Source organism: Lepisosteus platostomus, chromosome 4 (assembly GCF_059453375.1).
Source record: "Lepisosteus platostomus isolate fLepPlt1 chromosome 4, fLepPlt1.hap1, whole genome shotgun sequence".
In the NCBI taxonomy this organism is placed as follows: domain Eukaryota; kingdom Metazoa; phylum Chordata; class Actinopteri; order Semionotiformes; family Lepisosteidae; genus Lepisosteus; species Lepisosteus platostomus.
In genome coordinates, this window is record NC_142614.1 from 20,519,299 (window position 1) to 20,545,709 (window position 26,411).

At 34.9% G+C, this 26,411-nt stretch overlaps 1 protein-coding gene across 2 annotated transcripts; it reads left to right on the forward strand.

Moving 5' to 3' along the window:
* Window positions 1-221: 221 nt before the first annotated feature.
* Window positions 222-20,597, forward strand: alpk2 (alpha kinase 2). 2 transcript variants are annotated; one of them, XM_088628928.1, is made up of 13 exons: window positions 222-325; window positions 2,685-2,806; window positions 3,482-3,584; window positions 4,272-5,748; window positions 9,536-12,077; window positions 12,668-12,815; window positions 15,316-15,443; window positions 15,562-15,597; window positions 16,115-16,395; window positions 17,074-17,162; window positions 17,870-18,087; window positions 19,465-19,513; window positions 19,702-20,597. In XM_088628928.1, the coding sequence occupies exons 1-13, from the start codon at window positions 315-317 to the stop codon at window positions 19,907-19,909; spliced, it is 5,412 nt and encodes a 1,803-aa protein (XP_088485054.1). In that variant the 5' UTR covers window positions 222-314; the 3' UTR covers window positions 19,910-20,597. The 2 variants fall into 2 exon arrangements, with proteins under 2 accessions (XP_088485054.1, XP_088485056.1); XM_088628930.1 differs by lacking the exon at window positions 3,482-3,584.
* Window positions 20,598-26,411: the final 5,814 nt, after the last annotated feature.

The following is a 26,411-nucleotide window of genomic DNA, read 5'->3' on the forward strand; positions in this document are numbered from 1 at the left end:
CCATAGGTACAATATGCAATGACATAAACATACTGTACATTTATAAATCTTTGTCTTATAAGGAAAAACATTTTTCCATTTGATGTTGTTGACAAAACCACAGGAATACAATTTTTGCATGTTCGCAGGCATGTAGGTAGAATAAATATAGATCTGTGATGATGAGGGTTCAGGAATAGCACATGTTCATGCTATCAGGTAACCCAACTTTGTACTTGGGGGGGAAAAAGTTAAAAATAGATTCAGACCCACAGTTTTGCTTTGACATATTTCCACGTTCTATATCATCACTCAGTGCATTATCAGTGCATCGGATGAAAAACAGGTATGGAAAAATAATCTATTAATGTCCTTAAGTGTAATTAGTCTTCTATTTCTAAAACCAATGTGGTGATGTAGATATTGGAAATAATTCTGTGACTTGATTCATAAAATATTAAACAAAATGATTATCATTAGCCATCCCTTGACTAATCTATCAGTAATAGGAAGACTACAAACCTTTTAGGATGGTAATTAACTCTAATTAATGTCTTTCTTTAACACAGAGACTTTTAATGAAATATACTGTATATTAAAACTGAATTTGCTGTAAGACAAAATATACTGTATGTGGTCTATTTTGTCACTGTTTGATGAATGTCTTACAGTATTAATTGGATATTAAAACATCAAAATATGCACGTACATATTAAAATGTAAACAAATGTTTTTCCCAGTTTAAGTCAAGAAAATATCACCATGATACATTCTTAGATTTGGGGTCTGCTTCTCTGCTGAATTCGCACTAAATGTGTTCTCTTGTCAGAATTGTAGATATTTTAGTTATAAGAAACATTATTTTTCTGTTATTCAGGAGGATGTAAAAGGAATACAAAATTAAAGAGTAGGGGAGTTTTGTTATATCTGCTACTGTATATATCTGCTAGCTTTATTAAGTATGTACTGAATTTTCACTGACACTGATTTTTAGAATGGGAAATTACAATCAAGTTTCAGTTTTTCTTCATGCAAGGGGATTAGAATCAGATTTTTTTTCCAGGTATGTAATCCAATAGCTTTCTGATGATAATCTTCATCATGCAATGTGAACCTTGCTGCCTGATCTCATCAGATGTCAGAATTTATGTTTGGGCTTAGCTAGTACTGGGATGGGAGACCACTAAGGAACATTTGGTTGCTGCTGATGTTCCCTCTAGATCATAATTGCCGAACCCCAGTATGGTGACAGCAATTACTATGCTGCCGGATGTGCCTTTGGATTAAATGTTACTGTACATTAAGGTCCTGGATTCTTGGTGATTAAAGATCCCATATGAGTATAAAAACCCATACTCTGGATAAATTCTTCTTTAGTCCTGAGCAATATGGCCTCCCTAAAGTTTAATTCAGTAAGGAATTAAACTATATTCTCACTAACTGATCTACTATGTAGTGGGAATTCTGGTGCATAATGGCTGTTGCTTTTCATCCAGGTTAGTGCTGTTCTTTAGTGTTAGATGAGGTGGATCCTCTCCTCTTTTCGAAGCACTTTGGAGATCTACAGTATACAAGGGTGCTATACTGTGCAAGCAATTTTGTATTATTTTAATATAATATTGGCAGTATATTGTATTTTGTAAATAATAACTTCCATTGCTTTCATACCCACACTGATTGTTATACTGGTGTACATACCCACTATTCAGTTTTATTTAACAAAATGTATACACTATACATGTACTGTATATCTTATTTGTACTTCCACTTATATCCTGTACTTTGTGAACTTCTGATATAGAATATTGGTCTTCTTACAAAGTTTATAATTATGTCATGTCTTTGATTCATACAAATCTTTGATTTGTTTTTCTTGTTTAAATAATAAATGCTTTCATCAAACATGTGTTAAATGTCAGCTAAATTAATCAACTAGGCTATATAATATTCGACACAACCCCATGACAGTGAAAAATAATTGAATGGTAATTTTTTTATTATGGTCACATACAACATGATATTCACAACTGCAGAACGGCAAAAATCTGCTTAAATGATTTAGAAATATTTATCTAAATTTATCAAGATCCAGGGCTATATTTAAAAATTATAGGAGGGTTGTGCACAATAGTTAATAATTTATTGCTCAATTTAGTTCTTGTAGAATATTATGACTATATTAAATAATATAACTTTAGAATCAAGAAAGGGTCCAGTCAAAGCTTAGAAGCTTAGAGAGTAGTGTTTGCATCCACTTACTGTATGTACATAGAGGTTTCCGAAAGCACCATTTTTTAATGCCTTCCAAAACAACTGATATTTTATCTTGCCCCCTCTAACATACAGTACAATGCATGCAATAGGCTGACATGACTTACAGTTGCCCCAAATTATTTCCTAACATTTTATATTGATATTGATGTTTTCTGGGACTTCTTATCTTATAGCTTAACTTTTTCCACTCAACTCACTATGCTTGAGTGGATTTTCTTTATTGTTATTTTTGAGTGTTACAGTTTAAATCCCTGTCAACAGAATACGTAAAAGTATGGGCCAGGGTACTTATTAGGCTATATTGTAATACCACATATAGAAATTAATTTGTATATAATGCCAGGACTGACAATGACTGTTTGCGTAGTATGGATTTATTTAAAATGTAATTCAAATTGAATTCACCATTTTAAAAAATCACATTGTTTTAGGTTTTATGAAGGTGAAATGGCAGACAAAGAGATTGACCTCTCCTCACCTCACTTCATCGTGCCCCTCAGAAGTCTTGCAGTGCCAGAAAATGCTGATGTTCAACTAACTTGTACAATATCTGGTAAAATCAACCTTTTCAAACCTCATTTCAGAACTTGGATTTGGATGAATACATTTCATTACAACTCATTCTATAGGGAGATGCAATCAATCAAATGTAAATAATCCTGTGTTGTTATATATTTACAATGCGATTGTGGAAAACTGCAGTATTTTTATATCCTTATTATATTTAAAGGTATATTAAAATATTTTGTCATGTTCCCGATAAGATATTTGGAATTCTGTTGCAATTAGAAGTGAAAATGTTATGTTGATGCACTTTATGTTTTAAATAATTCCACACTAGTTTGTGGAAACTTCTCTTATTATGCAAACTCATGACATGACCTGCTATTTTAAATAGTACAAATAGTTTTTTAGTGTTGTATTTTAATGTTTTATTTCTGACAAGGAAAAATAAAATGTGTTTCACACCTGTGATGTTGATTGCTATTTATCCGATCTTACTTCACCATTATCACAGTTCTACAGCAGGTAGTGAAATTTGTGCCCAACATTAAAGTCTAATTAATTGATAATAGATTTTGTAGTTTAATTCTATTCTATGCACAATATTTAGCCCTCTTATAATTAGTAAATACTGTGGGTTTGGTTTCATAATAGAAAATGTGAAGTAACATGTTGTTCTTGTGTCTTTGTAAGTATTATGCTTATGGTTTTCTCTGTTTTACAGGCTCCCCTGAGCCAACTGTCACCTGGTACAAGAATGGCCAAACCCTCAACAATTTAAATGGAATTTTAAAGGACAACTGCATTCATATTCTTCATTTTAACAAGTAAATGACGTTCGGAGGATACATTTCTCTTTGTTTTTATCATGACATTTAGTAACTGAAATTTACAGGAAACATACAGTATGGAAAACATTAATAATGCTTTTTGTTCTGTATGTTTATTTTTTGCCTCTAAAAACTACTTTGTACAAAACTACTTTAGTCAGATAAAATAACCTGATTGGTATATTACTGTATTCCCTTTTGGTCTGTAATAAATTCAATTAAAATCAGTAGAAAAATTTGTTTTTTATTGTCCTAAAGGTTTGATAAGTATTTGGAAAAGTTTTAATTGGTCAGATTGATATATCATAAAAACCCTGGATTATAGCTACGGTGTATGTTTGAATTGTTATAGTGATTCACTTATGATGGAATATAGTTTATATTGTATTTTAGAATAAGTGCCAAAGTGTTCATGATGACATCCTATTGATGTATCTCAAGAAATACCGCTGGCTGAGCATCATAGCACTTGAATTACAGATAAATTATAGATTTCCTCTGATCAGAACAACAAAAACATGCTTTAGTATGTTGATTGCTGTTTAAAGGAAAATAAGGTGAGTGTACATAAACTTTGAAAACCATAATTCTTAATAACATGCATTCATATACTATATTATTAACTAAAGATCTGTGCGAAAGGAGCTCAATTGACCTGACTTTCTCCTGTTTTTTTGCATTTAGGTGCACGGAAGAGGATGCAGGCCTTTACCAGGTGTCTGCAAGGAACAACCAAGGGATGGCCAGCTGTTCAGCTGTACTGGAAGTCGGTTCTTTGACACGAAATAATATTTTTCATCGGCTGAAGCAAAAACACAGTGAAAGTTTGCTTTGCCGCAAAGCTGAGACTGCCAAACATCATGAAAAGGCAGCCACTCACAAGGAAAATGGGGACATTATAAAGAGAGCAGCTGCTGATGAAATGGCTTATGTCAAGATTCAGTCTGAATCAGATGTGGCTCATCCGATGGCTGATAAGAAAACCGCAAAAGAATTCAGTAATCTGAGCAAAATTAGAAGCAGAACTGAACATTTTAATCCTACTGCTAGACCACAAGCTGTTGCACAAACTACAAAAAGTCTTATAAAGAATCACATGGTTAATAGTAACTTTGATGCCCATGTCTTAAAAAGCAACTCCACAACTTCAGTCACTACACCATACCAGAAGAATGAAAATAGTGATTTAGCAGGGGCTATGACAGGCTTTAGACCACCTGTTGGTGTAAGTGAAATAGCTGACAAGTACACTGGGGCCCAAAGGAAGCCTTTAATACACGCTTACTCTAAAAAAGGTTGCAATCATTCTAACGAGTTCTCATTGGGTTCCCATCTTATCTCAGAAGATGAAGATGATGAGTATGCTCTAGACGACTTAAAGTGCTCTGATATCATGACAGATTACACTAATGCATTGTGGCAAGCTAGATTGCAAGGGCATGAGCTGCCACCTTTAAAAGAAAGTGATGGCATTGATGATGACCTATGCCTGAATGAAAGTCGGATTGGTAGCCTTAAAGAAAATATAACGCAGCCCCAAGTGTCAAATTACAGCGAGGATACAGACGATACCATTGGCTTCCCTGCAGATGACTCAAGATTGTGGAAGCCATCTGTTCAAAAAGACCCATCTGGGGACAGCTGCCCAGCCAGAAGCTCTGTGATGGTTCACACAGCCACTAAGTGTCCAGACAGCTTGCCTTCTGTAGCAGCAGAACTGGAATCTATGGCAATTAAAGACCCAGCCATTGACACATGGGAAGAGAACAAGGAGGAGCATTATGGCTTGGCAGGAGAAGAAAGTATACAACCCAGTACTAAAGTGATGACTGAGGGACTGTCAGTAAACACAGAGAATTTAAAACCCAATTTAAAGATCACGAAAGGTGAAACAGAAGCTTGGTGCTCATCAAAAGGAGGTAAAGGGGCCAGCGCTGGATCATTTTCAGAGGGATATTGCCCTGGGATTACTTATACAGATAAGGAGATGCGCTTGTCTCAGACTGGAACCGTGGATTCTAAGAAACCCCGTGAATGGGACATGACTAAAGTGATGTGTTCCTGTGAACATCTTAGATCTGTGGGAAACACAACTTTAAGTGACAATGCTTTAGTTACCAGTGCCTCCACAGGATGCATTCTTTTACAGCAGACAAACAAGGTAACGAAGGCTAAAATCTTTTCTTATAACACCTTTGATGAGTATAAGAAAAATATATTTGAATGCACAATATTTGTAGAACATCAGGTAAGTTCAAAAGCTTCAGTACAGTATGCCTAATAACAGGTCTCATGTCCTGATATCCTATATGCTTCCACATCAGAATTGTAAAAGAAACTGAGTTGCTTCAGTTGTCTAACACCACAATACAATATTAACAGATTCAAGCTACTGTCTTTTTTCCTCATTCTGTACTTTGTATTCAGTAAATGTACATATATTGCTTTGATTTATTAAGCTACTGTGTTGAAAAATATGGTTTAGAACAAATGTGTAGTTACAGCACAAATTAGCATTTACCATTTTAAAACATTGAAATATTGCAATGGTGACATTTCTCTATGTTTAACCTTATTGCTTAATATAGAGACGTCCCATGGAAGCCTGTTGTAATTTCAAGAGTAACTTTCTGTGACTGGTGCTCAGCCTTAAGGGTGGGGTTATCTTGTCCTTTGATTACACAGTGCAAAATAGTCTGAGAGTGACAGCTGCTGCTGTGAAGGAAATGTGATGTTTTGAAAAAGCCATAGATAAACAGAAATGCCACCTAATTATAGAGCAGGCTTGAAGATAATAGCACTTATACACTGGGTGAGACCAAGAACAGCTGATGAGCATAACAAGACACTAATGAAAAAAAGGTTCCATCCACTCTGTAGTGTATAACCAATCTTCTGAATCACGTAGGGAATTAGTTTTAGTCAGCATACAAAAGTCATTCAATAACATTCTAGCACATTTAACTGCTAATAGCTAAGTGTTCTGAGGATCATATGCAGCTTTTTCTTTTAAGAAAGCTAGGGTATCAGCTTTAGCAACATGGTTAGGTAGCTTCTTCCAGACTCCCACAACCTTTTGTGTAAATATAGGGTTTCCTAATCTCAATTTCAAATGCTACCTCCCCATAGTTTCCACTTAGGACATCTGGTTTGTGGCAATTAAGTGTCCTTCAAGACATGCAATGGATATTTTTCTATTTACAATACAACTTCTCTTGGACCATCAAAATTTTCTCCAGTCTTTCCACCACCAAAAATAAGTGTAAGTGTGAATCAAAATAATTTCATGTTTTTTTCTGTCAGGTTAAGAATATAAAGTGTGGCATAAAAACTTTGCGATTCAAACATGATTAATTTTGTGATTTTATTTTTAACTTGACAGGAGAGACACACAGCTTCAAATTCCATATTTTGATTCTTTATCAAGAGGGATTGCATCACTGAAATAGATATACAGTATAAAAATGTAAACTAAATCACAGGCATGATTTGGATTGTTTTGTTACCTTAACTTAATTGGCTGAGGAAACAGCATTCTGGCCATAAGAACAAGGAATGAGCGAGGGAGCTGCTGCAAGTGTGATGATTAATTAGAGAGGGGGTGCAATAGAAGATGAGCAAATGGGTTAGAAACAGTTATTAGCATAGCAAATTACAAAGAACTGTAAATGCATATAAGAATGACAAGTGGTTAAGGTGCAGCAGAGGTTAGAAATTGGAGCAGACACAGACATTAATTAAGTAAAAGCCTTTTGGAAAACAAAGGTTTTGAGTCTAGATTTCAATACCATCTGCGTACGTATACCTGATATCCTTGGGAATAAAGGTCCATATCTTTGGGGCGTACCAGAGAAGGCCCTTCAACCACAGAATGTAAATGAGCTTGAGGGACATGTAGAAGACATGAGTAGCAAGGTAAAGGTAGCAAGGTGGAAAGATAATAAGTCAGATGGGTTCTAAGGTGCCAGGTCATGTGGAGCCTTGTAGATGAGCATGAGGATTTTGAAGTTGACTAGAAATCTAATAGGAAGCCAGTGCAAGAACTCCAAGACATTATGACCTGTTTAGGATTCTTGCTGTCAAATTCAGAATATATTGGAGTTTGTTAAGTGTGGGTTTAGTGACGTAAGTGAGCAGGGCATTCCAGTAATCAGTAAACAATTCTTGAAAAAACAAATGTTTTACTAGCCTTTCTGCATCAGTACAAGACAACATAGGATACAGTCTGGTGATGTTTCATAGATGGAGGAATATTACTATAATATTATGCACATGAGAGTCAAAATCAAGAAAGGATCGAATATCACCCTAAAGTCTTCAATTTTGAGTGAAATTTAAGTGCAGTGCCATCCACAGATATGGTTACAGTATTACAGTATTACAGCTTTATGTAGGTCATGGGAGGTGCCAAGTAGCATGACCTCAGTTTTGTCACAGTTTAAGTGAAGGAAATTTTAAGTCATCAGGTTTTTATATCAGAGATCAAATTAGAGAGTGTAGAGAGAGCTACTTCATTGTTAAGTTTAGTACGGACACAGAGTGAGTATCATCAATGTATAAATGATAATTTAGACCACACCATTTAAATATTTGACCAATTAGAAATATTTAGATTCTGAATAGCAGGGGACCCACTATTAAGCCTTGGGGAACACCAAACTTAACGTACCCAACTTCAGAACTAAAGAGAAACAACGTGTTGAAAAAGAGCTGAATCATTTAAGAGTGATGTCAAAAATTCCAAATACAGTGCCAAGACGGGAGAGTAAAATGCCATTCTTAACAGTGTCAAAACCAGTTTTTCTAGATCTAGGACTAAAATATCACTTCTAGGTCATAGAAGAATTAGGATAGAGACCAAGAGACAGTTGCCATAAGAATATCATTAGTAACTTTAACAAGGGGAGTTACTTTGATGTGTAATAGTCTGAAACCAGATTAGAAGGGATCAAAGAGATTATTTTAAATGAAGTGATTGTTACATTCTATTCAATTTAACATATTATAATAATACAGCATATTCTTGTATAATGAAAATTTTCTTCAGTAAGAAAAAAGAACTTTAATTCAGAATTTTAAACTACCAAGAGCTTTCACCCACTGCAACCAGTAAATATATATTGCCTTTAAGATGTAAATGTTGATGAGTTTCCTGACATTTATTTTTAATTAATATCTGACTCACCAGTACAACCCTTCATGAATCATTGGCATTATCTCATTTTCCTGTCAGGTCTGACTGCTTGCTGCTCATTCTCTGTAATCTCTTAAGGGATTCATACAGGCTGGGTGATTTAATTGTTAATGCAAATAATTTTTCAAAGGAGGGTTTTGGCACAAACCTTGGTTCTGATTTTGAATTATTTTGAATGAATTTTTTAAAGTTCTTTTACTCCATTTTTTGTATGTGAAGTCATACCAAGGCCAGCGATTCTCCAGCATTTGTTTGTTTCTTCAAGAAGTACATTACTTTCATATTAATAGGAGGATTTTCTTAGTCGAACATGAAAACAAAATTAGATGTTTTCTGAAATGTGCTTAAGGCGACACTTAGTAAAACCATATGATCATCTGTATATCTAGACTGTATACAGTATTCTGATAGAAGTTTAATCATTTAATGGGAGAATGAGAAATTATATTTTGTAGGTCTGTTTCTTATTAGAATTTTTTTAAATGTACTAACGTTAGTCAGGTAGGTTGGATCCATTTGACATCTATTCAGCTGTTTCTGTACATTGTTTTTATAATGTTTATAGTGACTTAACAGCAGCAAAAATGTGTATCAGAAAATGTTTTCTTAATTTATTTTATTTTTAGGGTAAACTTGTGTTATGTAAACATACATAATAAAATATATAAGTTAATTAATTAGAATTCCCAAGTATATCTCTAAATATTATATTGCTTACTTAAAGAAAATTAAGATAACTATTTTTTTCCCACAGGGTGAGGCTGGTAATACCATAAGGCATAGTGAAACCAGCATTACAGATCCTTGTCTAGACTATGAATTAAAGGAAGGAGAAGAAGAAAACAATGGCCCCGGGAAGTCTGACAAAGACATCAGCCAGCATTTTCCTGTGGATCTTATCCACCGAAAGAAAAGAAATATGGATAACTCTTCTCAAAGAACAGTCTCCAGCATGGAGGTTCAATTACCTAGAGAGGCTTCAGATGGTGACATCATTGTCTCTGCAGTTAAAACAGAAAAACTACATGTCCCTGAAGAATACCTGAACCATGAAGAAGGAGCTCCAAGGAAAGGGAAGGATTTCATGTCTACTTCAGATTCTCAAAAACAAAATGGTAGTTTGTTTTTAAAGTCTGAAGTGGATGACTCCACAGAGAAACCTTCAACTCCCCTTTACCAGGAAATGTCTCCTTACGGTAGAGGTTGCTTGGATAGGGACCAGAACCTCAGCAAGGGTTTAGTGAATGGTTTTCAGATGTGCTCAAATTCCTGTCCAGTACTATTTAAAGCCAATGAGAATTTAGAAACTTCAAATCAAACAATTGGACTAAGGACTAAGCTTGTGCCAGAAGGCTTTTTCAATGAAGGTGAAATTGGTTCTGTGGGGATTCAGATTCATAAGAAAAGTGAACATAGCACTGAAGAGACTGAAACTCATGCTCTTTTTGAGCATGTTCCTGAGGAGGACAAATGTTCTTCAGCTGCCGATGCTGAATCTAAAAGTGACACCATACTTGAACAAAATCAAAACCTTTGTTACAAAGACAACACATTCTTCGACCAGTGTCAGTTTTTAGGTTTGGCATCTGCTCAAGCAACATTTCAAAAATCATTATGTGATGATTCATCCTGCCAAAAAGAGATTGCATCAGGCAAACCTGTCTTAACTATGGAATTTCATGATTTGGACAACAAGCAAAATAAATCTATACATGCATTTAGCAATGTCAGCAAAGAAATTTCAGATGTAATCAGATTAACAAGTGACATTTTGACTACAGCTAAGGAAGATAGTCTTGTACATATGACATTATTTGTACCAGATTGTCATCAAAAAGACCAAAAAGGTGAAAAACAGAAAAATTGTATAATAATACAGGATGTATCTATGGTTTCTGATTCAATGGTGCTGACACATGAAACTGAAGGCTCTCACAGTGCAGTAAAAATGACTTCAACAGAAAAAATAATCACAACAGGAAATGAAAGCTCAACTTCCTCTAAACCTCAAGATGCTATTTTAGTTGATCAAGTGCACAACAGGGTTCAGTTCATTTACACTGACGAAGTAAACTCAAGGAAAGCAACAGCTGAGAATGGAGTTCAACAGTCAACAGAAACCTGGTCTAGTCACAGTGCTGAAAAAGAAACTACCGAAATATCTCAAACACTTACAAATACAGACCCAAGTAAAATTTCACTTGAACCATTGAAAACAATGTGTAAACCTAATATCGATGTTCAAAATTACATTGGTGCTCAAACTTACAGTAGAAAGGAACAAGAACAAAGATTCCACCTGCCTCAGAAAATGACCCCAAAATCCAAAGATAATCCTACTGACATATCTTTTGAAAATGGCAGCAATATATTAAAACCCATTAATCTGGACAGCACACTACAAACTGCCTCACATCAGGTGAATACTGATCCTCAATCTTTTGCCATGTGTACATCAATTGAGCAATGTCCTTTGAGTGAAGCTAGTTTTGAAACAGCTGCTGGTAGGCCTCTGAATGGAGCAAAAAAGTCTGGTTTTAAAAGAGAGTTCCTTGAAAAAGAGAAATTTTGTGATCCTGAGGCAGTTCTAAGATTCCATGAGCAGATACCTATCTGTGGGAAGACAGCAATATGTAAGCAAAATAATAAACTGAGTGTGCCAGTCCAATCAGAAAAAGAGACTAGTTTATCAACTCAGAAAAAAGAAAAAAACACTCATAGATCTCATAGCAGGAAGAAAAAAAATTGGGCACTGCCAGTAAAGGACAACATAGAACATTCACATCAATACTACAAAAAGCCAGGGTTGCCTTCAGTGGAAGCAGAAAAGCCCAAAGTAATACCCTCTAATGGGAAACCTGAAGCTTTGAAGGCAAAACCAATGTCACAGGGGAAGAAAAACAATGAAAATCTGATGACAGCTGCTCATAGAAAGGAACACTTTCATTTGCACAATGCACAGAATCAATTGTCAGTCAGAAACATTGTCAGTCAAACATTGGGGGCAAGAGAAAAGGTCACTATTTTGGAGAATTCTGTGAATTTAATATCAGAAGAAGAAATTCAGACAGCATCTTTAGTCCAGAATGAAGATAATGAAGAACTGGCCAAGCGCATTCGTTTGTCGGATGAAGGAGTTGACAAAGATACTTCAGAAGTGGAGTGTCAGAAGCCTGAATTGGGAAAAAATGATTATTCTGGACAACTAAAGAAGGATGAGAGAAAAGCATCAACAGAGATGACCCACAAAAAACCCCACAAAGAACCACGCACTGAGAAGCAGCAGGAAGAGAAAAGTAAGGAAAAACTCTAGTTGTCACTCTCAGAAATAGGATTGCTAGAATTTCTTTTTCACATTTAAATAAGGAATAAAATAAGCAACACATATTTGTAACTACCTAAAAGTTTTAGTGATAAGGATAAGATGGTACAAGAGTTTGTTGCCTCCTATCATATTCAAAAATATTTCCCAAATATTGAATCTCCCATAGCTTTCTTGCTGAGCATTTAAAACACAAACTCTAAATACAAAATGATTACTTTCTGCAGAACTATTGCAAAAATATTTATTTTTTATTCTCATGGAAGTGTAGGCATTATAAGACTTTCCTACGAGCAGCTCATTTCAGCTGTGCTCTTAGTTAATTGAACTAGTGAGCAAAGATATTTCAAGTATTTATTATGTTTCCATTTTGTCAGAGAACATGTTGGTCTTTGTGAACTGAAACAATTTAATTCGACACCAGGATTAAATTATGTCAAAGCTCAGACATGTTTATGTGTATAAAACACATAATGGGTGGTTTTTATTGTACAGGTTTTCAGTGTAATTTTCTCTCTTGACAGAAATAAAAAAAAGGTCAAATCAATGTATGTATTTTCTTAGCCCCGAAAATTCTGCAGAACATCCAAGCAGAAAGAAACCTGGAGGATTCTGGGAACATCAGTCTCTGCTGCCAGTTTGGTAACATCCATACTGACTGTTCCATCACATGGATTAAAGATGGGTCTGTTCTGGCTGAAGTAGAGAGAAGGTAAAATAGATATTGTAATTGATGGAAAATAAATTACTTTTAAAGCAACACAAAACATTTCACACAAGCTTGTTACCTACCATATAGCCTTTGGAAATCAAGATATTATTGTTTTTCTTGGAAGAAAAGGCGTGTTGCATGCCCTCTGTGTGGTACAGTATGTATCATACAGTATTACTCGACCTCTTATGGGATCAGTCATAATCCTATATTCACCATATTCACCATGTTTCATCAGTGTCATCAATGATGAGTTCATCATTATTCATCATCCCAGAACACATGAAAAGATTTTAAAGATTTTGCATATTCACACATAGTCATTGTCATGTTATTATTAATGTTGACTTTCTTATTTGTGTGTTGAATTTTGTAATTGTTGTTGTTATTTTTTTTGTGTATTACCTGTTGAGGATCCACTATCATAGTCCTTGTGTCCCGTGTGCTCTGTCAGTTTTTGTCAAGTTACAGAACCTGATGCCCCTCTGTTTTAAATGGTGTCTTACCTGTCCATCAAGGGGAGCTGGGGTTAAGCTTAATGTATTTTCATCTGGTAGTGGTGGTGTACTAATCAGTCTTTGACTTGTTAGTCTGTGCTGTGTTCTATAACATAGCTTGGCAAGTTGTAGGCCTGGTACAGTATGTGGTATTCCTAAATCTGCTATATGTGAATACTGTATACCTGGAGAAACTAGTTTGTTGTATGTTTAATCTTCTTTTGTAAATATGTTTATTTGCACGACTCCCTTAGTAAATGGACACTGGTTTAGTAGTCTATTTTTGACTTCTGTCAGGAAAAACAGTCACAAAGAAAAAGCTGCACCTGCACCTGCACCTTTAAATGACCGAAACTGACCGATTTGTGAAGCTGGTGAAGCTGGTCAATTAAAAACAACAAAAGCCAGAGGGATTGAAAATATCCACTTTTAACATAACCGTTTTCAAAGATCATGCCAGCAGGCCCATATAAAAACTGTAATTACTTTTTTCATCTAGAGACTCAGGAGAGTCCAGAAGTTAAAAAGTATTCTTATTATGTCATTTGATTTGAATATTATTATGTGATTTTTGTATCCTTTTGAAAGGATTCATACAATTACATGAATATGATAGCAAGAATATACCTGAAAAAATATGCAAGTCATAATATGGTCGCAATTTTTATGGTGCATTTACATACATATATATGTTACATATATGTTTAACTTTATTGAAAGAGATATCCTTTCCTATCACTTGAGGGAGCTCTTTCATAAAGTTTCTGATGATGATAACTAGAGCAGCTTGGCAGGAGTACTGAGGGACGCTTACAGGTAGTGATTCAAGCATGACTGGATTTAGTGGGAGTAAATAATCATGCAAAAACATACATTATGTAATATAATGAATCATAAATGTTTATTTTCAAATGGCTTAATATTGATCTACCTCAGGCCAATTGAGCAGTGTGCTTAATAATTTATAAGAATAAATTATTTTAATACATTCCAATGTGCATTTCTCAGAGAATACTGCTTTCTCCAGTGAAGCCTTTTTTAATCTTCCTTGGCCCATTTGCCTCAGATATCGTCATTAGTTAATTAAAATGGGATTTTGTGATATTTGGAAAAGCACAAGAATAAGATAAGGGGAGGATAGGTCTGCTTTTAGATGAACAAACCAGATGACATATTTACAAACTCGGTTTTTAATTTAATTTTGCTCTAGATTCAAGCGAGCAAATTCTGGCAGTGTTAAGAGTTACATATTTTGGATATATGGGAGTGTGTTGCTGCAGATATTGTAGAACTGATTATCCACGCTGTGGGACAGTGGTGACATCACATTGTTACTGCACTGCACCAGCTGCGTCATTATTGCAGCATAAATCACTTCAGCATGCCTAGTTGGTCTAGAGCTGAGATTGTCTCTATAAAAGGTTTTGGAAGAGCAGAAATACACAGATAATTCTGTGTTTAGAGGTAGAGGAAGAAAATAAGACCTCTCAATTTGCACTCAGAAAATCTAGAATCACTAAGTACCCTCACAGCTCACAACATACTGTAATTTGCTGTATATGCCTACATTTTGGTGTGTGTCAGTACTTGGTCTGGACAGACCACTGTTCCTGTTTTTTGGTTCTCATTTAAAAAATGACCTTGTAAAAATATATTCTTCCCAGCAACTTCAGAATACAGAACTTTATACAGTCTCTCCTCAACCTTCTAATTAAGAATATGCCCCCTTATCTCTGACTAACAAAACTCTCTTTAATAGGTGATCAGTGTATGATACAGTAACTGGACATAGGCAGGGATAATTATTAACACAACTCAGCTTTTAAGACCTTAAAGAAAAGCTTAAAATACTCCTAAAATAAAAATAGAACCTGGCTGTGAGACACACAAAGAGACTCTGGGACATAGTGATTTCTCAAGACCAAGACTGAAAAGTACAGGTCTATCTTATTGGGAAAATTAGGCTGTTTAGCTCACAGACATTCATTTCTCATTCTTCACAGCACAGGTGATGAAGGCCCAGTCTTCTTTACAATTGTAAAAGCCTCCAATAAAGACGTAGGAATTTACCAGTGCCAGCTCAAAAGCTCTCTCGGAAATGTGTCTTTAGATTACTGCTTCAGTTTAGAAGGTAAGAATCCTCATAATTGCCATTGCATTTCTTCATTTTCTGATTTTTAATGGAAGAAAACTATTTCACTTTGTGGCTTTGTTTAAAAAATCCTTTTAATTTTTATTTTCTTTCTTAGCACTGAATGAGCTTGTCCCTTGTCAAAATCATAAAGGTAAGCCATATTTTACCAAGGTATAAAAATCACTGAGGGCCCTGAGTGTGAGGTTTCTGTTTTTTTTTAAATTAGAAACATGCTTGCTCATAGGAGCACAAGTCGAAAATGCAGTGAAATTACGCTGTGGATGCAAAACTATCACAATTTTAACTTTAAGCATCACAAATAAAAGCTTGTAGACTGAAACAATAGGTTTTCCATTTTAAAGTAAGTCATTATGAAGTTTGAAAAGGCAGATCTGTAGAGACATTACATTTGAGTACGTTTTTTTCATTTACCCATATTTTTGGATCTACTGTAGGTTGAAGTAATACAGTGCAACACTCCTAAACAGGAAAGAGCTCCAAAAGTTCTTGTTAGTGTTTGAAATTTAAATTTACTTGAACCTAAACATGTGTTGGGTGACAAATGTGTTGCTTTTGAAGATCCTTTGGTCTTTTATGACACACAATTGTGTTTTTAGGATTAAATTACTACTAATGGAAAAATATAATTGTATTTCTTTTATCTATAGTGGCAGAAGGAGAAAACATTAAATGTACTGAGCTTATGTTCAGAGACGATTTTCTAAGTGACCAGTATTTTGGAGACAATCAGTATGGCAGTATTACTACAGAAGAGAACCACTTTGGAGAGGGCATGCACCGTAAAGCTTTCAGGACAAAGATTGTCGATGGCCTGAAGTCTCTGTTTCACCCTGGGCACCCCTGTGTCCTCAAAGTGCACAACTCCATCAGCTATGGGACCAAAACCAATGAGGAATTAGTCCGGAAGAACTATGACTTAGCTGTAGAGGTAAATACTGCTTGCACTTGTACTCCTGTTTACAAAGAACTGACCCACATTAAACTAGTAATTCACCTCACTGGCCAAGTGTAAATTACAAAACAAGTACAGTATATCATAGGAGTTTCTATGAAAACAAGAAAGCCAAAACCATTAATCTGATAAACATCAGGTAATGGATTAGTATCTGGTGGTCTGCAGAAAGGTCAAAGTTTTGGACTGGATTTTAGTCAGTAGCAAATTTAATCTATTTAAAAGAGGGAAACTGTTAAAATGGTTCTTTAGGAAAATCTAAACTTTGCAAAGTTAAAAGGAATCCAACATTTACTGTACATGCTCACAATTAAATTTATGAACCCAAAGATTCTACCTTAATTCCTTTGTTTCCTTGTTTTTATTATCCAGATTATTTAAATGTTACTACACCAAGGGATTTTACACTTTCCTTGCACATACAGTACATAAAAGCAGGTTGTAGAATGTAGTAGTTGAGTAATGTAAAAAGTTAAAAATCCTAATTAAGAGTTTTGGTAACATTACATTTTGTTCATCTTTCATTAAGAAACATATAAGGGTTAACAAGGTCCTGATGTTTAATTTAACATGAATAGAACTAATACTAAATAAGATATGAATGCTGATAAATTATTTTAAATTGAATTTTATGTTAAACTTCTTTTGCTTTAGGAGTGTCATGTGCAGAACACAGCAAGACAATACCTTAAAGCATATACAGAGATTGCCATGTCTACAGAAGGATTTGGAGATATTCCTGAGTAAGTACATCCCCACATTTAGCAACTAAGCCTTGACAGCATTATGTGACATACTGTACTGTAATCTAGTGTGGTCTAGAATCAAAAAGGAATCAAAATGTCACCCAATCATTAAATCCATTAGGATTTAAAATTCAAGGCTTTTTGAAATGTATGAGCTGAAGTATACAGTACAAGATACTGTATACAGTAGTGAACTGTAAAATGAATTTGTCATCAATTAATCAATGTCATCAATGAGACATCATCTGATATGTTAGCTTTTAAGTTTTGGACCTTTAACATAAGATACTGACTTATTGCAGCATATGGCTTAATGTACCTGAATATACTGTATGGTTTCCACTTTGGAACTATATTGAAGATTGGAGGTACACATACTGTATGATTTCTTGATTATTAGAATTATTATCTCTACAATATGCTTTTGGTATCACTCATATTGCTTGTTATTTTGCGTCTTACGTAACATTTTATTGTTGCTTATTTTCATTTGAAATAAGTACAACATACTGTAAAACAAGTTGGAATGAAAAAGACAATGATTAGAGGATGCAAAATGCACATCGGTGTGCCTCTTTCATAGTGGATTTAAATGTTTGACTTGTAGATTGAGATGTAGCCTGAATATTTCCCCTCTCTCCAGGTTCTTTTGAAAGTCTCATGAATAAGCAGGTTTTCACAGTCATTTTTAATTTTTATTTTAGGATCATTCCCATTTACCTTGTTCACCGCCCTACCAATGAAATCCCATATGCCACACTGGAAGAGGAGCTGATTGGAGACTTTGTGAAATATTCGGTGAAGGATGGAAAGGAAATCAACTTGATGAGAAGAGATTCAGATGCAGGGCAGAAATGCTGTACCTTCCAGCACTGGGTCTACCAAAACACAGAGGGTAACCTGCTTATCACAGATATGCAAGGTAAAATTTCAGTTAGCATACATAATAAATATTTCAGAAACGTTAAGGTCTGTCATTTAAAGGAAGAAATATATTTATTGACACTCCAGTTTCCTAGCTGGTTTGTATTTGTTTATTTGTATATTGCGGATCATATATTTGTCCTGCTCTGAGGCACACATCAGGGTGATTTACAAAAGTGTGAATCAATCTCTTTGCAAATGTCCTTGGAACTCGCTTTGAGAAGAAAAGAAAACTTACTTTGTGACTTGTCATTTCTAGTCTCACTGGGCATCCAAATAATTAATACGGGCTGCTGTTTGAGAGCAGAAAGAAGCCAAAAATCCAAGGGATGTTTGTCACAAAATCTCTTACCATTTCGTAAATCAAAATACACATTTTTAGGAAGTGTAAGAGATCATGAGATCTTTAACATCTTCAAAAAGCATCTGTTGTGTTATGTTTCTTAGTTACAGTACTGTTTTTTCTAAGCTCAACTGAAAAAATCAAATCCCAGTAAATTTAATCATAGAACGAAGTGAAAATGTCACTATGCAAATCATACAAGATTAATAAAATAACCATGTGGCAGACATTATGGTGTATTCTGTTGGGTACACTTTCCAGAGCCAGCAACAGACAGAATCTGGTAGCTTTGTTTATCATAAGTAATACATACTTGGAAGTCTTGGATGCCTTAATCAAAAGATTTGCCTGAGCAAATAATTAGTTTAATAATGTAACAACTCTGGTGGAATGCAAATTAGAATAAGACTGGTATATATCATATGATTTTAGTATTTACAGATGGAAGGAACAATGAGCTATACTGTATTTTACACATTTTGCTGCCATCCAAGGTTAAGGGCATACAGCACATGTTAAAACAGGTTAAGATAAAATAAGATCACTTTATTAGCCATATACAATTTCTTGCATTAGGAATTCATCTTTTCGCATACCCCAGCTTGCTCTCCATGAGACACAGACACACAGGAAGAGAGAGAAGCTTGGGGTCAGAGCGCAGGGTCAGCCATTGTACAGCGCCCCTGGAGCAGTTGGGGTTACGGGCCTTGCTCAGGGGCCCAACGGAGTAGGATTCCTCTGCTGGCTGCAGGATTTTAACTGGCAACCTTCTGGCTAAGGCACAGATCCTTAGCCAGAGTGCCACCGGTCCACCCCCAAATTATTGTAGTGCTCTCGGGTTCACGTGGGTATGCACCCTCACCGCTGCCGCCTCAAGTCAGCCCCCCACCGCTGGAGACTCGAACCCAAGCCTCCGGTGTCACTCAATAGGGACCCAGCCAGTTGAGCTAAAGGGTTATCAGGCTCGTTTTATTTTCTGCCCTTATTCTTTAGTTTGTAAATGTATTTAAATAAAACATATTTCATTCACAGGTGTGGGGATGAAGTTAACTGATGTTGGAATAGCAACCTGTAAGAAAGGGTAAGTTTATATGAAGTGTCTGAATTCCAGAGGTAGCTGACTTCAGAAACCATGTGGAACAAAACTAAAAGTACATTTATTATGTTATATCAGAAAGTATCTGTGTGGTTGTATTGTTTATCAGTCATGAAATCAACCATGTACGGTAATGCTGATTTCTGAAATAAGATTTTGCTTCTGTTTTTTAGGTTCAAGGGTTTCAAAGGCAACTGTGCCACATCCTTCATTGACCAGTTCAAAGTTCTCCACCAGTGTAATAGGTTCTGTGAAATGCTCGGGCTTAAGCCTTTACAACTCAGTCAACAAAAGTCAAGAAGAACATCACCTGCTCCAAAACCACTGGCACAGCCCACAAAGAAAATCATTTTCACTCTCAAACCCCAGAGCAAATCCTGAGAACAATTGAACTTGGTATTAATAGTTAAAACTATATCAATTTTACATTTTAAAAAATAATTCTTGAGTGACCTTTCTTCTCACATGCCTGTAATTCCCTAATTTCTATCAAAAAATATTTTTTGATACTGATGTTCTGCACTTACAGTACAGTATATAATCCTTCCTTATAATGTTTCATGTACAGTACGTTTTGAAGAAATGTCTTACAATCTTCTATATCTGTGGGGATGGAACTAATTTAGCTGAGGTCATTTACAGTAGTACTAATTCTAATCAGAATCTGTGAGAATAAGTGGTTTAAAATGACAGGCGCTATAGCTTCATGTACTACGTTAATTTGGATTTTTCACCTGATGCATTGATTAGCATGTACTGTATCAGAAGGGATGAATTTTGATCAATACTGATGCAAATGTTCCACTGCTTGGCAAACCATCAGTGTAGATGTACAACATCCAACATCTTAATCTTAATGTGTGTTTTATAAGAAATGTATACTGAATGGCTGCCTAATGCTGTGTCTATGGGTCTTTTTAAGTTGAACTGCTAATTTACACATGCTCCATCAAGTATCAGTACAGTATATGCTGTTTTTAATTTTTTTTAAGTAATGTTGAAATGTACTGTAATGACATTTCCCTTTGCTGTATGACATTTACAAATAAACAGCTATTATTTTACTGCATGAGTGCCTCAGTTGAAGATTTTAACATTTTGTACTTCATGAGAAGATGTGTTTTATTTGGTATACTTTTTACAAAATTATATTTTTAAATATTGGGTTTTGTACTGCACAATATTTAAATAAATATTAGTAACATAGATTATAGTTTGCTAACACTAATAAGCAATTCATACAGTGCTGTCCTGTTATTTCATTAATTAATTTTCAGTTTTCAGACTGAATGACAATATATTCCAATACTGTATGTTAAAGGGCCTGTCTGTCTAGTCCCATAATCTGCAAATGAGGCATAAGGGAGAAGACACATCTCCCCTAATTGTGGACTAATGAGGTGGGGAGATATCCCTGTTCTTGGTGGAGTTAGCAATGAGAAGTCAATTTAGAATTGCCAATCATACTTAACATGTGTGGGAGGCTGTAATATACCAGGGCACCCAGCAAAACCCCACATAAAAACACAGAGAACATATAAACTCCACACAGACAGACACCCAGACCCCTGAGCTGTGAAAAATATGTAGGGGACAGCACAGTGGCACAATGATTAGCATTGCTGCCTCAAGGTGCTGGGACCCTAAATTGAATGAAACAGAAAGTGATGGATGGATTTATCTGAAGGTGCAAGGAGTACATATAGCATACAGTAGTTAATACAAAAGATGATTTACTACCCATGGAAAGTATTAAATATTAGAAGTTAACATTATCCTTAATAAGATGTGATGCCAAATATAATATACTACCTTATTAAATTGAGTAAGATACGATGATTTATGATACAATAGTACTTGATTGTATGATTACTGTGAAATTGGTCTTGCATCACCGCAACTACAGTATGTTTTACACACATAGAGAAACTTATAAACAGTACAAATAAACATTACAAAATGGACATCTATTAGTACATTTTATTTTCACACCACTCCTACAGAAATTCACACAACTACACCAGAACCCTATAAATTTACCCAACCACAATTACACTAAGCCCATATAATTACACATTACCCCCCCACACCTTTGCACATTGTTGTTGATGAAGACACATTTACAGTATGAGCTTTAAGATTTTTTAAAAATACACATTTTGCTCACTCACAACTTGTCTTCAAAAGCACAGGAAGAATGCAAGCATATTTCTTTGTAAACTCATACTGTAGATGGCAAACGATGATTTGTTGAGTCCAGACTTTGGAAAGCTGTATTATACTCCTTCAGCACATATACAGTACATGAGAGGGTCTGTACTGAACACTTTATACAGAACATTCATTTGGGCTTTGGGTGAGCCAGTGTAGAATCTTTCAGTCACAAGGTTCTGACAGGTGGAAGAAGCAAAGTGTCTTACCATAGCTATTTAGTGTGATAATGGCGTTTGATATCAGTCACACAAACACCATTGTCACACTCCACAGCTTTGAAAGCCAGGGCTGAGAGATCTGTATAATAAAGAAAAGAAGAAAATAAAGATAGTTATAAATAAATACAGATAAATATTTGTTTAAATTGCAAATGTGATTTTTTAAAATAAATTGGCATCATACTTGGTTCCCATGTTCTCTTTCCCCAAAGAAAAACATTGAACAGCTAACAGTAAATAGGGGCTGTTTTATCATATTTAAAAATGGGATGAAATGATGAAGATTTAATTTGTTAGTAAATGAAGTTTCATCCAGATACATACTGCATTACTTCTTATTTTGCATCACAGCTGATATATGTTCATAGAAAATTCAGAGATCATCCCTTCACCACGCAGTTCAATGTAATCAATGTTCACAGTTCTGTGATAAAGATATTTTGATATTGATTTGCTTTTATTCCTTTCATCATAAATTAGGATATTGAACAATTTTCCCAGCTACAGTGTGCTACAAACCGCAAACAGTCTGTGTACACTTCCTATTTCACAAGTAGGAGAACCCACCCGAAAATAGAATGAATACACAGAAAAGTCTGTGAAATACAAACTGACTTCAGATACAGCACTACAGAATAATGATTAAACATTAAGATACCTAAACTGTAATATGACTACCACACATCTTATGTGTTAAAAGTATTCATTATGTTATGAAATAATAGAACTTCTACCACAAGACATGGGAGCTTTGCATGTTCAGACCAATCTGTAATTGTTCCAAAGCATTCTCAAAACATGGTTGACTTTATTTAGAACAGTCATTTTTTTTTCATTAGAACCTTTATGAATTCTTACTGTGCTGCTATTATAATTGAAAGCACTGAAAGGCATTAAGACTTCAAATTCTTCAATTTGCTTCACTCTGTTTTAGAGTGGACATGAGTAAATGAACACCTGTTTCTGTGCTATCTTGCAGTATCACTAAGCACTGATATTGCCCGGCTTTAGTGCTTGCAGAGAACACCAAACAAAACTATGGCATCTTAGATCTGGATGCATTTCTTTGCAATAGGTCTGAAATATTTAAACAAGGTGTTAAAAATAAGATCAGTTCATCAACTCATTAACTAATTCATTTGCAATCATTATACAAGTTATGTATTACAAAAGATAAATTTAACATCCTAAAGAAAGTGCACCTTGAAATATTGGTTAAGCCACAGATTGAATAGTTTGTAGACTATTATTTGCTCATTGATGAGCATCGTGTGTAAAAATGTGTTGATCCATCGAGAATTGAATTAGTTTATTAAGATTGTCCTCAAAACAAACCTTGACTTAATTATCCTATACATAGATACAACATGACTTATATCCATTAGTGCTAACATATATTTAAGTGCAAATTAAATATATAATCACAAAGTAGCTGCTTCATCTATATTTTGCTTCCTGGTGTTTAAATGAAAATAAACTACCGTTATAATCACTTAAATTCATTTTGGGATGCTTGATATACAGTATATTGGATACAAATTTGAATTGTCCATTGTCAAACTAGACAGTGGTGAAAGAAAAGCATTAGGAAGAGGGTAATTTATTAGCCTGCTATCCCAATGCATTAAAAACCAAGCTGTGCCTGGCGTGCAATCAGTCAGTCAGCCAAGATATTGTACATACAGAAGGATATATTTTGTTTGTGCTGATTAATTTTTAATATGAGAACAAAAAAAAACATGCTCTAGTGCTAAATAGCCATCCTGTCATACAATTGTTGACAGATTATTTCTTAATAATTGAGAATGAAGTTGAGGCCTTTGCAATAACGGTACTAAACCTTTACTGCAATGATACTGATTAATTTAAATATAAAAATACAGTACATACTTTTACAAAAATAACCAAAAAGTCATAGTGAAACATAATTATCAATAATAATACTAAAATATCTAAGCCACTAACTGTTTTCTGAAGACATTCTGTTTAGATATTAAGTTGATGATCATCAAAAGCACCTAATAATCAATACTGAGTGGATTGTATTAAAGTATGACCATATAGGTTCAGTTTCTTGAATTATTTTGAAATACTCACGCCATTACAGATAACTCACTGCGTGTTGAACAATTTGAGGAAGAGATGTTTCTGTTTTACATCTCATGAAAAAGGCAACTCACCTGAATACTGAGAAAATACACACGAGACGCATCAGTCCCATTCATTTTTTCTGTAAAGTCAGTATTCTGAGTCCCTGGAATGCCTACCCAGGTTCACATTGATTAGCACTGGCGAGTTCTGTTGGAGAATTGCGTACAAGTCCAGTATTTACACAGAGCTCTCCTAGTTCTATGAACAACCAACATCTGGGGCAGGTACTTTCTTTTCATCGTCATTTATGTTGCAATGGGGGGTTAAACAAACAGTTAATTCCCTTTTGTGATAGGTTCCAGGAAAGTATCGATCGGTTCTGATGCTATGGAGGGAGGGAAAGCTAGAAATGGCCTGACAAAGAAGGCAGAGACCTAAAAAGAACTTTTAGAACTGTAAATTCTGCAGACATTCAGTATTAGTTCTCAGCTATTTGAAACAGAGCACAAAAAAATAGATGCTTGAGTCTGCATTCTTTCCTTCATCTTTTTTTTTAAACTGAAAGTTATAACCGTGACACTGAAGTTTATCTTGTTTATCATTTGTTTTTAACTGTTAAGAGAGAGACTACAGACATAACCTAATAAAAGACTCTTTATGGTTCAAATATTCTGCTATAAAAAGAAGAGACAAATATTGTGCAAAATATTCTGGCTCCAATAAAAAGATATGTGACATTAAAAAAATATTTTACAAATATTTATTTCAAATACCTGCCCACATTAAGCATGAATGATACAAAGAGCAGGAGCCTAGTGAGATATTATATCTTGTATTTAATGTTGAAACAATAAGACATGTAAATGCAAACATTCAGGATTGATTGAACATTCACTGAGTATCTCAGATATTAGGTCACAATTTAATAACATCTACTTTAAATAGTATTCAATAAGATATACCAAAAAGAACACCTGATGTTTTTTGTCTCTAATTATAACTAATTGTGCTGTTTTGGTCTGTTTGGACTCATCCATTAATGTGCTTTTGGCCACACATTATCTTTTTGATGGACAACATGCTCGACCAGCAAACAGCTTGGTGCCACGTGTACCTGTATATCTGACCCCCGCCCCACTTCAGAGAGGGTCAAAGAGCAAGGGAAGGTTGGGAAGGAGTGTGGACAAAATGTTTTTAGGTAAAATCTTTTCTTTGCCCTTCATTAGGTTTTGGTTGTTAAACAGTAATGTAAAGGGCCTGTAGATGCTAAAGCTACCAAAATGAATTATGTGCCCAAAGATTTGCATTGCTAAATGAACCATCCTCAAAATGAGGAAGAAAATAAGTTATTGGTTTAAGGCTACATAAAAATGTACCTTGTTAATGTCTTCAGATTCCAACTATGGGAACTCTTTCATTCACTAAAATGAACCTCTTCTATTCCTATTGAACCTTTGGTTGTAGGGGCTGGTGACCTTCGATGATGTTCATTTTAATGAATGGAGCTCACCATTCCTATAGCCCTAGCATCTGTGTTAATGGAGAAAATAATATTCTCAGCAGCAATACAGATCAAGGTCAAAGGTCTCCAGTATGGTCTTCCTGTATGTTCATGCAGGAAGAACTTAAATTATCTAATCACATCACGTTCACTCCCAATCCACTTTTATCCACATTTTCAGCTCTTGTCAAAAGTTAAATAATTTTAGACGAACATCAGTCCATTAGCCCCAGTCTGTCAGGCCATCAGGGTTCTTAGAAACTCTTATCTCTTCAAACAAGCTGTATAAACAGATGCAATCAGAGCAGATAAACCACATAAAGGTAAAAAGACTATCTTTTTAAAAAAAAGAGTAAACAGGTGGAATATCCCCGTTTGCTTTCTAAAGTTACCCATAGTTTTACAATGTCATGTTGTAACACAACCTTCTTTACACTTACTTTGCATGTAGGCTGAATAGCATCATGGAAGAAATTTAGTTGACTTCAAAATGGCTGAGCATGGCTCAGGCCACAAGGTAGACAAAGATTTATGTGCTCGCTAAATACTGTACCACAAAACACTGAGGTCCATTAAACTTTGTTTTGTTCTGTCCATTGCTCTTGAGATACAAATGAGGTTAATGTTTATGTTTTGTGAAGATCCTGACATGACATAAAATCCAAGGTACAGTATACAGTACATTTATAAATTATAAGATACAGAGGGCCATGTTCATAAAACTTTAACCACTTCACCAAGTTTACATCTTTATTCCCTTGTAATGAGAAAACAATGCACTACAGTTCTAAAATATTACTAAATGAAACTCTTTTATTAGTCTTTTGTAATGTTAGGAATACTTAAACATGATTGAAAG